At 46.5% G+C, this 16,891-nt stretch overlaps 1 protein-coding gene across 4 annotated transcripts in view; it reads left to right on the top strand.

Moving 5' to 3' along the window:
* Positions 1-16,891, top strand: part of rxraa (retinoid X receptor, alpha a) — a 107,216-nt gene that overhangs the window by 82,304 nt on the left and 8,021 nt on the right. For 2 of the 4 annotated variants that reach the window (XM_060038896.1, XM_060038895.1), the window contains exons 6-10: positions 2,985-3,169; positions 10,314-10,443; positions 12,032-12,164; positions 16,035-16,126; positions 16,781-16,886. In XM_060038896.1, coding sequence (XP_059894879.1) covers positions 2,985-3,169; positions 10,314-10,443; positions 12,032-12,164; positions 16,035-16,126; positions 16,781-16,886 — 646 coding nt within the window. The remainder of the gene's footprint in view (positions 1-2,984; positions 3,170-10,313; positions 10,444-12,031; positions 12,165-16,034; positions 16,127-16,780; positions 16,887-16,891) is intronic. The other 2 variants (XM_060038898.1, XM_060038897.1) reach the window with 1 other exon arrangement.

Here is a 16,891-nt window from a genome sequence, read left to right on the forward strand (position 1 = left end):
CTTCTCTGTTCTCTCTCTGATTCTAGTCCTATGTCTTGTGAATCTCTTCTCTGTTCCCTCTCAGATTCTAGTCCTATGTCTTGCGAATCTCTTCTCTGTTCCCTCTCTGATTCTAGTCCTATGTTTCGGTCAACTCTTCTATGCACTCTCTCAGATTCTAGTCCTATTTCCTGGTAAACTCTTCTGTTTTCTCTCAGATTTTAGCTTCATGTCCCTGTAAAGTTTCAGTTTTCATGATCTATCTCATATTCTTTCCCTAGGATCGCTAAAGCCTTTTCATGTTTTTGGCAATTTCTTCAATTTCTTCTCTTTTCCTGTATCCACCCTCCCCCACCACCATCACCAACCCCTAATTCTGTCTTTGATGCTAACCTTACCTTCCCGTAAACCCCCCCAACTCCCCCAATCTTCAATTGATGATGCTAGCCCTACGCTCCCGAAAACCCCTCTTTCCCAGAAACACGAAGCATGCTCTCACACCAAATCAACACACAACCACACACACACACACACACACACACACACACACACAGTGTCACACACACACACACACACACACACACACACACAGTGTCACACACACACCTACACACACCCAATCCCCGATACATTGATATGTACAAACACACACAAACTCCAAATACACACACACACAGCCAAATTCAGGATACATTCATATGTATATGCACACTCTCTCTGACTCTCACTCTCTCATACACACACACACACACAAACAGACCCAATTCAAGACACATTCATATGTACACAGGCACGCACACACATACACTCTCCAAATACACACTCACAGACCAAATCCCAGATACATTGAATATGTATCCACACACACGCATACACTCACAGGCATGCCTTTACAAAAAGTGTGATAATCGTAGGGAAAATAATAATGGTGTTCGTGGCCGTCCACACAATTCCGCCAATATGTTTCCAATATTACTCTGTGTATGTGAGACACACGTGGAGACGACACACTGCCCTCCTTTGTCTTCTCACTCTGTTTTCTCAGCTTGCGCCAACTCGGCTTCCTGCAAACACACACCCATACACAACACACCAATAGAGCAACAAAGGGACACACACACACACACACATACACACATATACACAAGAGTGTACATCTTGGCTCACCTCGGGAGAATGGGGGAGTGGTTTCTGTTGCCGTAGCCACAGTGTCCGCTCTCTGCACACAAACCACTTCCTGTTCCTCCGGGCGTCCCAGCCAATCAGACGGTTGAACCAACCAGACCGTATATTTGCGGGAATTGAAGGCATGGAAAAAACAAACAACTATTACTCACAAGGTCTCCATTGATGCACGCTAGGTCAGGTCTGAAATCCCTCCAGTCATGTCATCTCCCAGTCTGCCCAGTGACCAGACATGTTGGTGAATTGTGTTTGAATACCACTTTCAGTAACACTAAATGGGTTTTGGGTCCAGTTCCGAGGCAATAGTTATTTTGGTACCTTTCACATCAAGTGGAACTCACATAGATGTAGAACTAACAGATCATCTTGAATTCGTAGCTATAGTTACATTAGTAACTATGCTTAAACTATTCAGGCAGTTTCATTGCTTTTTTTAATAACATAAAAATAAGTACAAGAACAAGCGATTACTGAGCTAGTAGCTTAGCAGTGTGACCAGTTGACATGTTGTTTGCGACGGTCAAGAAAAAGAACGTCACCGAACCGAACATTGGCACCAAACTCTCGGCCCAGGTTAGACTCTGGCCTCTCGGTATTAAAGCTAGTTGAGATCCATACCTATAGGTAATGGACGTGCTGCACACAGTCCTTCTGGAGGAGCTACGTGGCTTATCAATCGTGTCTATAGCGGTAAACAGAGAGCTTGCGTTTTCAAGGCTCTAAAATGCACCACGAAGACTCTCCAACTGGAGGCCTTTCACAGTTCCATTAGCCTTTGTTTGTGCCTGACAAAGGTACGGATGTCTCGACTGCTCTGTCCGTCCACTCCAGCCGGAGCGTTTACCCATGACTCAAGTCTCTCAGCGCGATAATTATCAGCGTGTTCAGGTCGCACATGCTTCCCGCTCTCCAAAGCACATGGGCTGAGGCTTATGCAAACACTCCACCTGGTCCAGGGACATGCAGGAACGACACAGAGGGGCCGATGCGTAACACTCGCATTTGCATTCAGATAAAACGTATGCTTTTATCGAGAGGGTTCAACATTGGAAGCAATTATCGCTCCGCGGATGCAATTAGTTAAAAAGGGATGTGGGGGGGGAGGGGTTTATGCACTGACGGGCCATTTAGGAAGCATTTAGGAACAGTGCAGGCTATCCAATGTGGGCTTGCATTAGCCTCACTGCTGCGGACAAAGAACATTGTATTTTGGACAATGAATGCATAAGTAAAAGTACCCTCTTCTTCTTATGGTCTAATTCAGCTCAACCTGCTCAGTTAAAGGAAGGTTTCCTATTTTTTCAACCTGGAGACGAATTTCAGATCGTTTTGGGTTTAAAGGATTAATACGAACGATTTTTGAGATTGGTCCAGTATTGAGCAAGCGCTCTGCATTCGCAATTGTTGAAAACGGGTTGCAATCTTATCCTTTGTAAAGGGTATCACCAGCAGTGGTGGTGAGGTGTTTACAGGCAGCAGGAGTGACCCAAACCAGTGTTATTACACACAGCAGGAGTGACCCAAACCAGTATTATTACACACAGCAGGAGTGACCCAAACCAGTGTTATTACACACAGCAGGAGTGACCCAAACCAGTATTATTACACACAGCAGGAGTGACCCAAACCAGTATTATTACACACAGCAGGAGTGACCCAAACCAGTATTATTACACACAGCAGGAGTGACAGCAGGAGTGACCCAAACCAGTGTTGTTCCACACAGCAGCAGTGATTTAAACCAGCATTGTAACCAGCAGCCGTAGTGACCAGTGATTTAAACCAGCATTGAGACCAGCAGCAGTAGTGACCCAAACCAGTGTTGTTACACGCAGCCGTTCAGGAGGAGCGGCAGCGGGCTAAGGAGAGGAGTGACGGAGAGGTGGAGTCCAGCAGCAGCTCCAACGAGGACATGCCGGTGGAGAAGATCCTGGAGGCGGAGCAGGCTGTGGAGCCCAAGACCCACGCGTACACCGAGACCAACCTCGGGGCCCCGTCCAGCTCGGTGAGTGGAGTGTGTGTTTGTGGGGGGCCATTGTGAATTTGGGTACAGCCGTGGTGGCACTAGGGCAGGGTTCACCAACCTTTTTGAACCTGAGAGCTACTTCATGGGTACCGAGTCATACGAAGGGCACCCAGTTTGATACGCTCTTCTGAAATAATCAATTTGCTCAGTTTGCCTTTAGTTATACATTATTAATATTGATTAATGATACTCATCTATGTGAAGAAACTGATCATGTTAATGATTTCGCACAATACTTGGGGAAATCAAAAAAGTTGGGAAAGAGTTGTTACAGAATGAGCAGTGCTATTTTCAGAACAGGCCTGCGGGCGCCTCATGTGGTCCTTGCGGGCGCCCTGGGAGCCGCAAGGACCTGTGTTGGTGACCCCTGCACTAGGGAGTGTATATCTACCTGTGTATGAGAGAGACTGCCTGTGTGTGGGTGTCCAATTTTTCTTTTGGAAAGAATGTGTGTATAAAGTGATTTCACCTCAACAATGTGCGTTTGTACACAATGTATGCACACTCATGCACACTCACCACACACACACACACACTCTGCATACTTCCCACGCAGACACACGTAAACACACGGTGGGTTTGCGTCTCCGATTGAGCCAGTGGCTGTTCTGCGGTGCCTGTGGTATCGGCCAATGGCATCGCTGCCTGGGTTTTGGGGGGAATGTAATACCCCAACCCTGACCACAGCCTGCTGGTGGAATGTATAGATTCGACTGAGAGTTATCCATTAGCATAAACTAACTGGAGTGGCATGAGAGACCACCCTACCCTCGCTGAATGAGTGGAACTCTCTCTCTCCGCACTGACGTCTTTGCAGCGATGCAAGACTCATTTTGGTCCAATATGGAAAGTAGGAAATTACATGTAGGGTCTACTTACTTTAGACCCTACATGTTATTTAGAGTTTGATTGCAGATGCATTTATCTAAAGCCACGTACATAGAATCAAATAAAAATCTGTCCTCAGTAGTCTGTACGTTAGGGCCCTATACCCCTGAATATAAACTAGCATGTGCTCAATGCACTCAACTGAACTACATAAGGATTATTATAACAACAATCATTTCAACAACTATCATGTGAAACTCTGCCCCCTACAGTGCATCACGATAACAACAGTGCATGAGGCTCTGCGCGAGTTCCTCTTATATCACCCCTGGAGCAACAGGGCGCCAGTTCACCTATGACCTTGAATCAAATCCCTGGTGGCGGTCTTATAGGCGTGTCCTCATCTGCCTCCTAACTACTGGCTGGCAGCCGCTGACGCAGAGTGCATTGTGGGACATGAATTATGCAACAGGCAGACTGTTCCTGAAAGCGTCGCAACGATGAGGGCTTCTACTTTCTCAGGAACGCTGGAGGAACAGGAGGAGGAGGGGAGGGGAGGAGAGGAGAGGAGGAGGGAGGGGAAGGAGGGGAAGGAGGGATGGGGGAGGATAAAGATGAGAGAGGGAGGGAGGGAGAAGGACAGAGGGAGACAGAGAAGAGGGGACAGGGAGGGAGGGAGGGAGAGGGGCGAGTGATGATGGTTGGAGGGAGGGGGAGAGGGAGGGGGTGAGGATGCAGGGAGACGGCTAGCATGAGCCATTGGGCATGAGATGAGATCGGGAGTGAGTGAGAGCGGGGGGAATGAGAGAGAGAGAGAGTGGGCAGAGAGACATGTGAAGGCTGCTATGTGACCGATCATCACCACCAACACTACCACCACCTCTCCCTCCTCCTCCTCCTCCTCCTCCTCCTCCTCCTCCTCCCGCTGTGCTGTTCTCCTTTAGGACCCACTGCCCCGTGCTGTAATTAATCACACGCATCACACTGTGGGAGCACGACATCAACAGCACTCCGTCGCTCTGGGGGGGTCCCGGGGTCTGGCGGGGTGGTGGTGAGAGCGCAGGGGGCTGTGCTGGGTCTGAATGCAGTGTGTTTATCTCATGGTGACCCAGAACAGGAGTTAAACAGGCGGGAGTAACGGCGCCTTCCAGACACGCAAGAAAAGGCCCTCTTAGACAGGGGCGGGGGGGAGGGGGTCATCTCTGTGGTGTTTTGCTATCGCTCTCTCTCTCCCTTTCTCTCTCTATGTCTCTCTCTATATTTATCTCTATTTCTCTTTCTCCATTACTCTCGCTTTGTATTTATCTCTCCATATTTCCCTATTTCCCTCCATATATTTCTCTCTCACATGGACAAGTGAATTATATCTTTCTTTATTTTTTGTTTGGTCTTCTACCCAACTTTTTCTCTCCCTCTATCTGTCACTTGTGCTCTTTCTGTGTTGTTGTTGGTTATGGTTCAACTGTTTTTCACTGTCTCTAATTATCATCATCATCTCCTACTATCTTTGTTTCATTGGCGACAACATCTTTCACTGTGCTTTTCCTTCTTTTACTACCTTCTTTTACTCTCTCTCTCTCTCTCTCTCTCTCTCTCTCTCTCTCTCTCTCTCTCTCTCTCTCTCTCTCTCTCTCTCTCTCTCTCTCTCTCTCTCTCTCTCTCTCTCTCTCTCTCTCTCTCTCTCTCTCTTACTGTTTTGTTTGGTTATTTTGGTCCACTTTTGTGTTTCACTCTATCTATTATTTTGCTCTCCCGCTCTCTCTCCCTTGCCTCCCCAATTTGTCTCTCTCTGCTGAACGCTCTGGTCCAACTTTCTCTTTCGCACTCCGCTATATCTTTCTTCTCCTGTTTTATTTCAATCCCAACCTTCTCTCTGACTATCTCCTATACTCTCTCTTTATTTGTCTCTCTTCTATTCTGACCTTGGGTGTCTTGAAAGGCGCCTCTAAATGAAATGTATTATTATTATTATTATTATTATTATTCTCTCTCACTTGCATTCTCTCCATCTGCCTCAAATGTGTTGCTTTTCAGCTTTCTCTTTCACTCGATTCTCTTTATCTCCATAATGTATTTATTCTGGTGCCAACTTTCTCTCTGACTATCTCTATTTCTCCTATTATTTCCCTACCTCTCTCACCCTCTCCCTTCCTGACACAGTGTGCTATTCAATATTCAGTCATGGCCTCCATCTTGAGCAAGATCCCCTGGAAGTGCGTCTTAATATCACCCAGGTGATAGTGAGTAGATCTATCGCTCCCTCCTCTCCCCCTTTTCCCTCCTCTCCCTCCTCCACCTCAACTCCTTTTCCCCTTATCCCTCCTCTCCCTTATCCCCCTCCTTTTCCTCCTCTGTCCCCCCCTACCTCCTATTCTTCCTCCTCCTCCTTTTTCTCCTCCTTTCCCCGCTCTCATCTCCCCCTGTCTTCCTTCCCCCATCTCCTCCCCCCTTCTCTCCCTCTTCCCCATCATCTTCCTTCTTCCACTCCTTCCACTCCTGCCCCCCCCCCCCCCCCTCTTCCCTCTCTCTCCTCTCTCCCCTCCCATCCCTCTCTCTCCGATTTAGGACAAAACTAATTCATTCACCCACAAATCCCAGTCCCTCTCTCGCTCTCACAAACTGTCTCTCTCTCTCTCTCTCTCTCTCTGTCTCTCTGTCTCTCTGTCTCTGTCTCTCTCTCTCTCTCTCTCTCTCGCTCTCTCGCTCTCTCGCTCTCGCTCTCGCTCTCTCTCTCTCTGTCCCACGCTATGGCAACACTAATGCCTGAAGAATAATAAAAAATTAAAGGACTGACCTTAACTCCTCCTCAACTAAATGTGATGAACATTTCATGACCAACAGCCAAGTCTGGTGTCTCTACCCCACGCTGAGGTGGTGAAGGAGCTAAAAACGACACAGCTTAAACTTGAGAACCAAGCAAAACTACCTTTGATTTGGCCGGGAATGCCTTGAAGTATCCGTCGTCTCTTAGAGGGATTTTAAAATATCGACTTAGATTCACTTAGATACTCTGTCTCTGTTTCTCACCGTTTCTCTCTGTTTCTCTCTGTTTCTCTCCATCTTTTTCTGAATTAAACTTTAAGGTGTTTATTGGCTTTGGAAACGAGCCAAAGAATGTCCAAAAGTAATATGATTTTTAACAAGACCCAAAAATACAAAAATTGATCTACAGTGAAAAAAACTCAACGACGAAAACGTCCAAAAATTGCAGCAAATAAAAGATTCTAATCTGGTTCTTTCTCTCTCTTCAGCTGTCTTATCCTCTCTTCCCATCCCTCTCTTCCTCTGGCTGTCTCTGTCTACCTCCCTCTCCCATCTCTCTCCTCCTCGGGCTCCGTCACGGGGGACTCTTCTCGCTCTGCTCCTCTCCTCTCCGCTCGGCGTTCCAAGCCGCCGGCTGATGGATTTGGTGTTTTTTTCTCATGACTCAGACTTTGATTTGGTTTAGCCGTCGCTCCTCGTCCGTTCCCACCCTGCCCAACAGTCTCACGGCATAAGCAGACAGACTGCAAGGGTTAATGTTGTGCCTCCTCCACCCTCCTCAACCTCTCCTCCACCCAGCCCTCCATCCCTAGACTCCCTGCAACATTGTACAGTAACACAATGCCCCGGGATTACTGCTAGATTGTCTGTCTGTGTGTGAGCTAGTTTGTACGTGTGAGTTTGTGTTTGTGTGTGTGTGTGTGTTTGTGTGTGTGCACATGCATGTGTGTGTTAGTGTGTGTGTGTGAGTGTATTTGTGCATATGAATATTGTGTGCATGTGTGTGTATAGTGTGTGTCAATCTGTGTTGTCACAGTCTTCATAATGTGTGTGTACATGTGTATAGTGTGTCTGTGCGTCCTCCTGTCTTCGGCAGCGCTGCAGAAGGCAGACGGCCGTCGAAGCCTCATTAATACAACATTCATGAGACTGGCTGAGGGTAACGAGAACTCTGGGAGTTGTATTCTTTTGTGGTGGGCGGCTCAACCAGCGCCTCGCCATGAAGAGGCTATTGCGTCCCTGTGTGTGTGTGTGTGTGTGTGTGTTTGTGTGTGTCTGTGTGCTTTTGAGTGTGTGTATTATCTCTCGCCTCTGCTGGTGCCGTAGCCACCACCTTTCCAAACAAGCCCGCCAAATATGTCTGTGTTGTTTTTTTCGAAAAACAAGAAAAACTAAAACCCCAAAATTCCAAAACAAACTCTTGTCGTGGCGAGCAACACCCGACGGGGACCGTGACGCTGCTGGTGGTGGTGGTGGTGGTGGTGGTGGTGGTGGTGGTGGTGGTGGTGGTGGTGAAATATTCATGAGGCGCCTTTGTTGAGCTTTTTCTGCCCCTGCAGAAATACAAAGCACGTGACAACTTTCAATTTGAATCCAGTTTTTTGGAAACACATTTGTGGTTTGTGTGTCGGGTTAACTTTTCTGTGTTCTAAACGGCCGGTCTGTTTGATAGTTCACAGTCAGAGTGAGTCTCACACCGTAAGCGGTGAGGCGAGCAGGGGGGGAGGAGAGGGAGAGAGCCGGGTAATAGATGGATGGAGAGGGATGGAGGGAGATGGAGAGAGCGAGAGAGGGAGAGTGGGCTGAAGAGAGTGTGATGGAGAGAAAGATTTAAAGTGAGAGTTGGAGTGAGAGAGAGAGACAAAGCGAGAGAGTTAGAACATCACTAGACAGAGGGATAGACCTGGAGATTAGTGAAAGGACCTCTTTGTTCTCCTTCATCTCGAACTAATGGTCTCATGGGAGCAACCGAGAGCTCTGGATCCTCCCCAGCTCCTACCATCGATCCGAGGGGTTTGGAGAGAGGAGTTGGGCTCAAGCTTTTTTTGTGGGCTTCTCACACACACACACACACCCACATACACACACTCGGGGACGGAGAGGGTGTTTGAGGATGTTTACTTTGTGTTAAATTATGCACAGAGTCTCCTGCACGCGCTCAGCGTTGCTCTTTGTTTCCCAGAATACACCAGTGTAGGATACGAAGACCCATGGGGGGCGGGACTTCAACAAACTACTCTGTGATTGACAGCTGTGTTTTTTAGGGATATGTTTTCCCTCGTCGGTGGATTTGGATTTCGAAGGTTGAGTCGCGGGCCGGTCGCCTCCGAGTCTGAGAGATTCCTTCGGGATACGAGGAGAATACAATGAATTAAAATTAAAATTAATTTTGAGCTCTTATCTGTTTGATGGACATTTCCATAAACCCAGTGGAGAGGAGGGGGGCTTGAGGAACGTTCCAGTTGGCGGGGGGGAATACGGCCCTGTTGGCCAATCTAATTGGTCGTTTTTTATCAGTATTAATAAATTAATTGAACAGTTAAATTCAATGCGGATTGCTGAGGAATGAACCAGGCCGGAAAAAAAAAAAAATGCAAAACTGCTTGCACAAAGAAATTTTGCCAGACACAATATGCATGGTATAAATGTTGACGTAAATAATGACAGTAGAGATTAGCCTGTATTTAATCAGTCTAGACTCGAGAAGCACTGAATTGGTGCTTTGCTGCTGTGTGAATAACAGCTCTGCTCGTGTAGGACTGAATGCCACTCCATCTGAATAGGATCCTTTATAAGTGATTGAATTGATATGATTCAAAACCGAAACGATATATAAACACATAAAGAACTTAAGAGGATCATTCATTTCATCAGTAAGCCCAACGCACAGCGCCTATTTTTTTTGTGTCTGCCCTGTAATCCCGGTTCCAGACTCAAAGTTCTTCACATGCTGCATCGCACCATGCCCCCTGAACCTAAACCCCTCTTGAGGGCAGGGAAGACTCGTCTTATCTTAAGGATGCAGATGTTGTGTCATTTTTATTTGCTTTGTTCCCCTCGTTGAACGCGGGGATCTCTACCTTGTGGTGCACCTGCTGCGCCACACATCCCCCCAATCTAAACCCAGCAGGACGGAATACAGATTCCTGAATCACAGCTGTCAATCATTCTATCCTAAGAGTACAATGAAAGAAAGGAAGACAGGAAGACGAGAAGAGAGATGAAGGGAGCAGCAGAGCCGCCAGTGTAGACCCTCGCTAAGGGCTGACTAGGGACCCTCAACACTAGTCACACAGCGGGGGGTCATGAGTTAACTACATGCTGCTCAGAAGGGAGGCGTGTGTGTGTGTGTGTGTGTGTGTGCGTGTGTTTCTCTGTGCAGGCCCTGATTCAGGTAGACTCAATGCTTTAAAAAAAGACAAATACAATCATTTGAACCTCTTGCTAACAATGTTCTCTCTCTCTCTCTCTCTCTCTCTCTCTCTCTCTCTCTCTCTCTCTCTCTCTCTCTCTCTCTCTCTCTCTCTCTCAGCCCAACGACCCGGTCACCAACATCTGCCAGGCGGCGGACAAGCAGCTGTTCACGCTGGTGGAGTGGGCCAAGAGGATCCCCCACTTCTCAGAGCTCCCCCTGGACGACCAGGTTATCCTGCTGCGAGCAGGTCCGTCCCCCATCACATCCTCTGTATCACATCTAGAACCGGTGGTCCATCCCCCATCACAGTCCCCCATCACATCCCGATATCACATCTAGAACGGTCTGGCCATCCCACATCACTCTTTAACTATTTCCTTCATAACAGTTCATTCTTACATCCATAGTTGTAAGAATTATAATAGCATCCTCCACGTGTACATTTTGCTCACATCTATTTATATTCCAATCAAAATAAAACCAAACAAAAAATATAAATTATAATAAAAACAATAACAAAATCATATTATATATATTATATAATATTTAAGGAACATCTCAAACATTGACATATGCAATTTCATGCTGTTAATATAGTGGTGTTTTAACGAGATAATATTGTTAATATACTCAAGGATGAGTAGGGGCCTTGAGGAGGGGCAAACTGTTGACTCAACTCTATCATCAACCTATCAGCAATAATCATTACATGAATACATGAGTGAGCTAGCAAGGTTAAAAGAGACACACACACACATACACAAACACACACACACGCAAACACACACATCCATACACACACACACACACACACACATACAAACACAAACACAGTATGTGTGTCTATAACGGCAGGAGTGTTTGGATCATCCAATCAGAGTATGAAGCTCAGAGTGAATCATCTATTATTCCTGTCCCAGCCAATCAGAACGCGGCCTTTTGCAGGCCTCTGACAGCACTCTGCTGCCTGCCTGTCAAACTGAATTAAACCAGTGTGTGTGTGTGTGTGTGTAGTAGTAGAGTGAGATATAGTGATGATGGAGCAAGAGAGAAAGGGGGGGACGACAGTGACAGGGTAGAGAGAGAGAGAGAGAGAGAGGCGAGAGAGACTATCATCCTCTCTGTCTCTATGTGTCTCCCTCTCTATGAGCACTCAGGCCTCTCTATAAATAGCCTCTTTAGTTCTGCTGTATCACAGTCAAAAGCATCCTGCCCTAACCATCGCCACGGAGACAGAGAGGCTGTTGCTAGGCAGAACAATTAAAGGAGCCATGTCTCTCTCTCTCTCTCTCTCTCTCTCTCTCTCTCTCTCGGTCTCTCTCTCTCTCTCGGTCTCTCTCTCTGCTGCTCCATACTGGCCGCTTCAGCGTGTCAAACGGCTTGCACATCCTCATCGTGATGGCAGGCGCAGCTCATCCCTTTAGCACGCCCTGCCATGTCAGGCTTAATTGATTTATTGAAGCTAAACACACAAACACACCCACAACACACAAACACACGCACACACTCACACTCCTGCTCTTGCCTCCTCTCCTCTACATTGTTGGCAGTTTATTTATTTGTATTTATTATTGGGTTGTGAACTTTACCGTTGGGAGTTTCCTGCTAACTAATTATATTTTTCTCTTCTCTTCCTCCATATTTCTCCCTCTTTGTCTCAATCCATCTCTATCTCTTTCTATACCCCTCTTTTTATCCATCCATCTCCCCTTCCATCTCTCTTTTCGTCACCCTCCTCTAATCCACCCTCTCTTCACCTCCCTCTCTCTCCCCCCGCTGCGCTCCCCTTCTCTCCCCTCTCTCCCCTCTCTCTCCCCCCTCTCTCCCCCCTCCAGGGTGGAATGAGCTGCTGATCGCCTCCTTCTCCCACCGCTCCATCTCGGTGAAGGACGGGATCCTGCTGGCCACCGGGCTCCACGTGCACCGCAACAGCGCACACAGCGCCGGCGTGGGCGCCATCTTCGACAGGTGATCATCAGCCTCTTCCTCCTCCTCGTCTTCACTTCATCAGCCCAGTCTGTTCTCCCCTGGCTCTTTTCAATCTTGACTTTATCGGCTACGTCCACTCTGACACTGGGAGATACCCTCCTAGGCTTTGTATTACTTTACATAACTTTATTAACCCAGCTTGTTGTCTCTTGCTATTTTCAATGTTCAACTTTATTGATGCAGTGTCTTCTCTCTGGCTGTTTTCAACGGATAACTTGATTGGTTCATCACAGTTCTGATACTGGGAGATGTCCTCCAGGGCCGATGCACTGTATGCCTTTATATAACTTTATAAACACAGACTGTTGTCTCCGGCTGTTTGACACTGGGGGTATGAGGATGGGATCGCAATGCGACAAGATACACATGCATTCATATAGAATATTGATTTTGATTTATTCAAATGTATGCATTTATTCCAAATTATTGCATGATTAAATATCATATTAATAATTTATATATTTTATATATTTATGTCATTCTTAATTAAATGTATGTACTCCAGCAGGAACCCTCCGGAGACACCAGTAGATAGCATTAGTAGATGCAGTGTGTTAGTGTTTCCACGGTGGGGTCCACATCCCAGGTCATACCTGGGGGAGTAGAGGGGCTGTTTGAGGAGGAATGTAAAAACAAAGAGGATTTCATTCAATACAAATATTAGTATTTTCCTTCAGGAAGTACTTTAATGATCATTCCTGAATAATGTATAATTTATTCAATGAAAAAGATGATTCGTATTAACCCTCACGTAGTTTTGTTTACACGACTGTCGTGAGGGTCAAGCTGAATAAAACCTTGCTCACGGTGTTGCTGATGCTTCTAGCTGAGACTGTATGTCTCTTCACCGTTTTGCGTTCCAACACATGGAGTCGTAGTTCTCCCTTCTTGGGTTGGTGGGGTCTGTCTGGTTGGGTAGGGCTGGACGGCCCCTGTGGGTCCTGGAGAACCACAGCCCGGCCGTGGGCCCGGCGCTTTCCGCAGCAGTCCACATTGAGGACAAATCACCCAAGCCACCCGGGGCTCTTTATCAGCGGCCCTTGTTGAAAACGTCTTCCCTTGGCCCTGTTCCAGCTCGTCAGGCAATTTTTCTAAGCGACAGCGCTTTGTGTGTGTGTGTGTGTGTGTGTGTGTGTGAGAGAGAAAGTGTGTGTGTGCGCGTGTGTGTGTGTCTTTGTGGTCACACACCTGCCTGCTGCTGCTGTTGATAATTGTTTTCAACACGTTGGTATTAACATACCTCCCTAATGTAAACACTGCTGACAGCTGCTTCATTTATACCTTAGTCTCTCTCTCTCTCTCTCTCTCTCTCTCTCTCTCTCTCTCTCTCTCTCTCTCTCTCTCTCTCTCTCTCTCTCTCTCTCTCTCTCTCTCTCTCTCTCTCTCTCTCTCTCTCTCTCTCTCTCTCTCTCTCTCTCTCTCTCTCTCTCTCTCTCTCTCTCTCTCTCTCTCTCATACATACACACACACACACACTCTCATTCTCTAACTCTTTTCTCTCTCCCCTCTGGCTCAAATCTTTTACTTTCCTCTCCCTCTCTTACCCCTGTAATCTCTCCTCCACTCTCTCTATCATCCCCTCTCTACTCCCCTCTATCTCTCTCCTCCCCCCTCTCCCTTCACCCCCCCCCCCCTCGCTCTCTCTCTCTCTATCCTCCCCTGTCGTTCCTATTCCTCTTATTAGTCTCAAGGGTGGTGGGGTTTGGTTAAGTAGAACATCATGATCAGTTACATACCCAACAACGTGTTGTTGTTGTCCAGTCTTCCCGTTGTCCCTGACAACCGCTGGTCCCCTAGTCTCGCCGGGCCAGACCATCTGAGTTCACGCTGCCTGAACCAAACATCTGGGGATTTCTAAAACCACGGTAGTTGTTTGAGTGGCTGCAGAAACAAGCTGGAGAGATAGTCACTCTAACTGTGTAAAAAGGAGAGAGCTTTTTAAAACATTGAAAATGGATGTCCCGAGCAACGTTAAATTATTTGATTTGGTTTCGTTAAATGTCAGCTAAGTCCACACTTTAGTCGTCACTTTGATGGAATATTTTCAACCCAGGACAAGAAAGGCAGAGTTTACCAGCACACACACACACACACGACTTCTGCGTGTCACCAGCACAATATGAAGGACTAAAGACTTTTGATTGGTTCTCCCAGGCATGGTTTTTTATAGCTCCGTCATTGTTTCCGCCCAGTTAAGCACCGGAACCGGGGAGAGTGTCCTCATTCTCTGGTTGACTGAGCATTCAGAGGCTGGCTTGTGTGTCCACGGGTCCCCGTAAACAGCTAGAACACGTTGGTCAACGCACATCGCTCTGATGTTGGAGAGACGATTTGAGAGAGGGAGAGAGTGAGATAGTCGGGAAGAGGGAGAGATAGATACATATACATAGTTTTATATATATATATAGAGAGAGAGACAAATAGGAAGAAAGAAATAAAGCACCATATTTATATTTCGAATTGAAACAATTTACTGAAAATCACTCAGGTTTGATTTACAGAATCTTCAACATTACAGCGAAAAGCAAGCAAAATGAAAATCTAAACAGAGCGAGAGAGTGTTGGAGAGAATGACAGATGAAGAGTTAGAGAGCAAGGGTTAGGAGATTGCAGGGGGAGAAAGAAAGACAGACTGAGATAGAGCAGACAGAGAGTTGGAGCAAGAACAAGTGACAGTTTCGGGCCCAAAAAGACAGTCTCTCTATCGCACGGCCACGCCCCCCCCCCCCCCCCCCCCGGGCCTGTTAGTGAGGGGGTTACGGGAGGCTCTGAGCTGTGTGGCTACTGTGGGTTTTCTATTTATAAGCGTCATCTAGTGAGGATGCTTCCTCTGCGAGGCTGTGCGGCGCTCCAGTGGCTGTGGCTACCGTCGCGTGGGCAGCCGGTCGGCCTGTGCACGGCTCTGTTATGCAGAGGCTCCTGGGTAATTATACACTCAGTTAATGCTCACGTGTTTGAGTTGAGTCACTAAGAACACTGATGTAGGTGTTGTGCTGCTGCACACACACAGGAGGACTGGTCTAAAAGTGTTGTAGTGTTGTCAATATAATCATACGATAACAACCAGGGCTTGTTTTTTTCGGGTTGTCTCATGAATAAAGCACACAAATATGCATGACCCAGGTAGGATGGGATCAGCTGTTACGTGTTGATTTTTTTGGCGTTTAGTTTTCATCCAAAACAACTGGCTTCGTGAGTTCAGATCCATGTTTTTAAGGACAAGGCCACAGGAACTACAGATGAAAATAGCTTTTCTGCTAACTCTGGCACATTTACATTTTGAGTGTAAACTAAAAATGTAAATTATTGTGCATTGTCCCTTTTAAATAAAAGAATAAAAAAGGACCAGGTATGGGTTAGGGGGCATCTTGCTTTGGGGGGGCTCTCAGGTTAAGCTGCAGACATTAGGTAATCAAACTCTTTTGTGTGGGAAAAAAATAAGTGTTGCTTCCAAAAGAAGTAACACTTCTTTTGGAAGCAAGAGAAAAAATACACAAGAGAAAAAATTATTATGCTTGGTTCCTCAACAGCAACATAGCAGCAACAATTCAAGATAAAGTCATTAAAGATAAGTAAAAAATGTATATATTTTAAGATCAGTCAAAATAAGTAGCAACATCAATAGATCACAATAATAAATAATAATTATGAAAATAAAATAAAATAAAGTAAGTTATAATAAGTAGAGAAACAAAAAACAGTAATAAGTAATGAAGTGTATTAAATTGAGCCCTCTGGTTTGTTTCTGACCAGAGCCATGACAGAGCTGGGTTGGGATGAGATGACATATTAAAGAGTGTTATCAAGGCAGGATATTAACGTCTATGTTCGGTGTGTTTCTATGACCAGGGTGCTGACAGAGTTGGTGTCCAAGATGAGGGACATGCAGATGGACAAGACAGAGCTGGGTTGCCTCAGAGCCATCGTCCTCTTCAACCCAGGTAACGCCTTTCAGACACGGCACACACACACACACACACACACACACACACACACACACACACACACACACACACACACACACACACACACACACACACACACACACACACACACACACACACACACACACACACACACACACACACACACACACACACACACACAGCGGTATACCTATATGCTACAATAAAGGTGACTGCATCAAGCATGGTATTTGAATGTCCGTACAAATCCACAGCAAAAGTGTGTAAAACCGTGTAAAGAGTAGAACATGGTACTTGGAGTACCAACATTAAAGGAAACGTAGTTTAACTGTGGGGTGGTTTGGTGGTGAGCATCAGACTGTCAGGATATGATTCAGCCCTTAAGAACATGCACTCACTCTACGTCAGTCAGTGGAGGGCTGCCCGCTGCATCAAACACAGATTATTAATGTGTTGATTTATTATTCATGTCATCAGTCCCTCCGTATGATTAATTATATATACTCCCAATAATATCTCTCGTTGCTTAAGGCAACTCTTTTAAAATGCATACTTTCCATACATTATATGATGTGGACTCGGGCTACATGCATGAGCGACTAAACTTACTCGAAAGTGTGCATTTAATGAAGAGTCTTTGTGCTCCTGTGCGTGTGTGTGTGTGTGTAGATTCGAAGGGTCTCTCCAACCCGGGGGAAGTGGAGGCCCTCAGGGAGAAGGTGTATGCGTCTCTGGAGGCCTACTGCAAGCATAAGTACCCTGAGCAGCCGGGCAGGTAGG

This window comes from Gadus macrocephalus, chromosome 19, assembly GCF_031168955.1.
Source record: "Gadus macrocephalus chromosome 19, ASM3116895v1".
Lineage (NCBI taxonomy): Eukaryota > Metazoa > Chordata > Actinopteri > Gadiformes > Gadidae > Gadus > Gadus macrocephalus.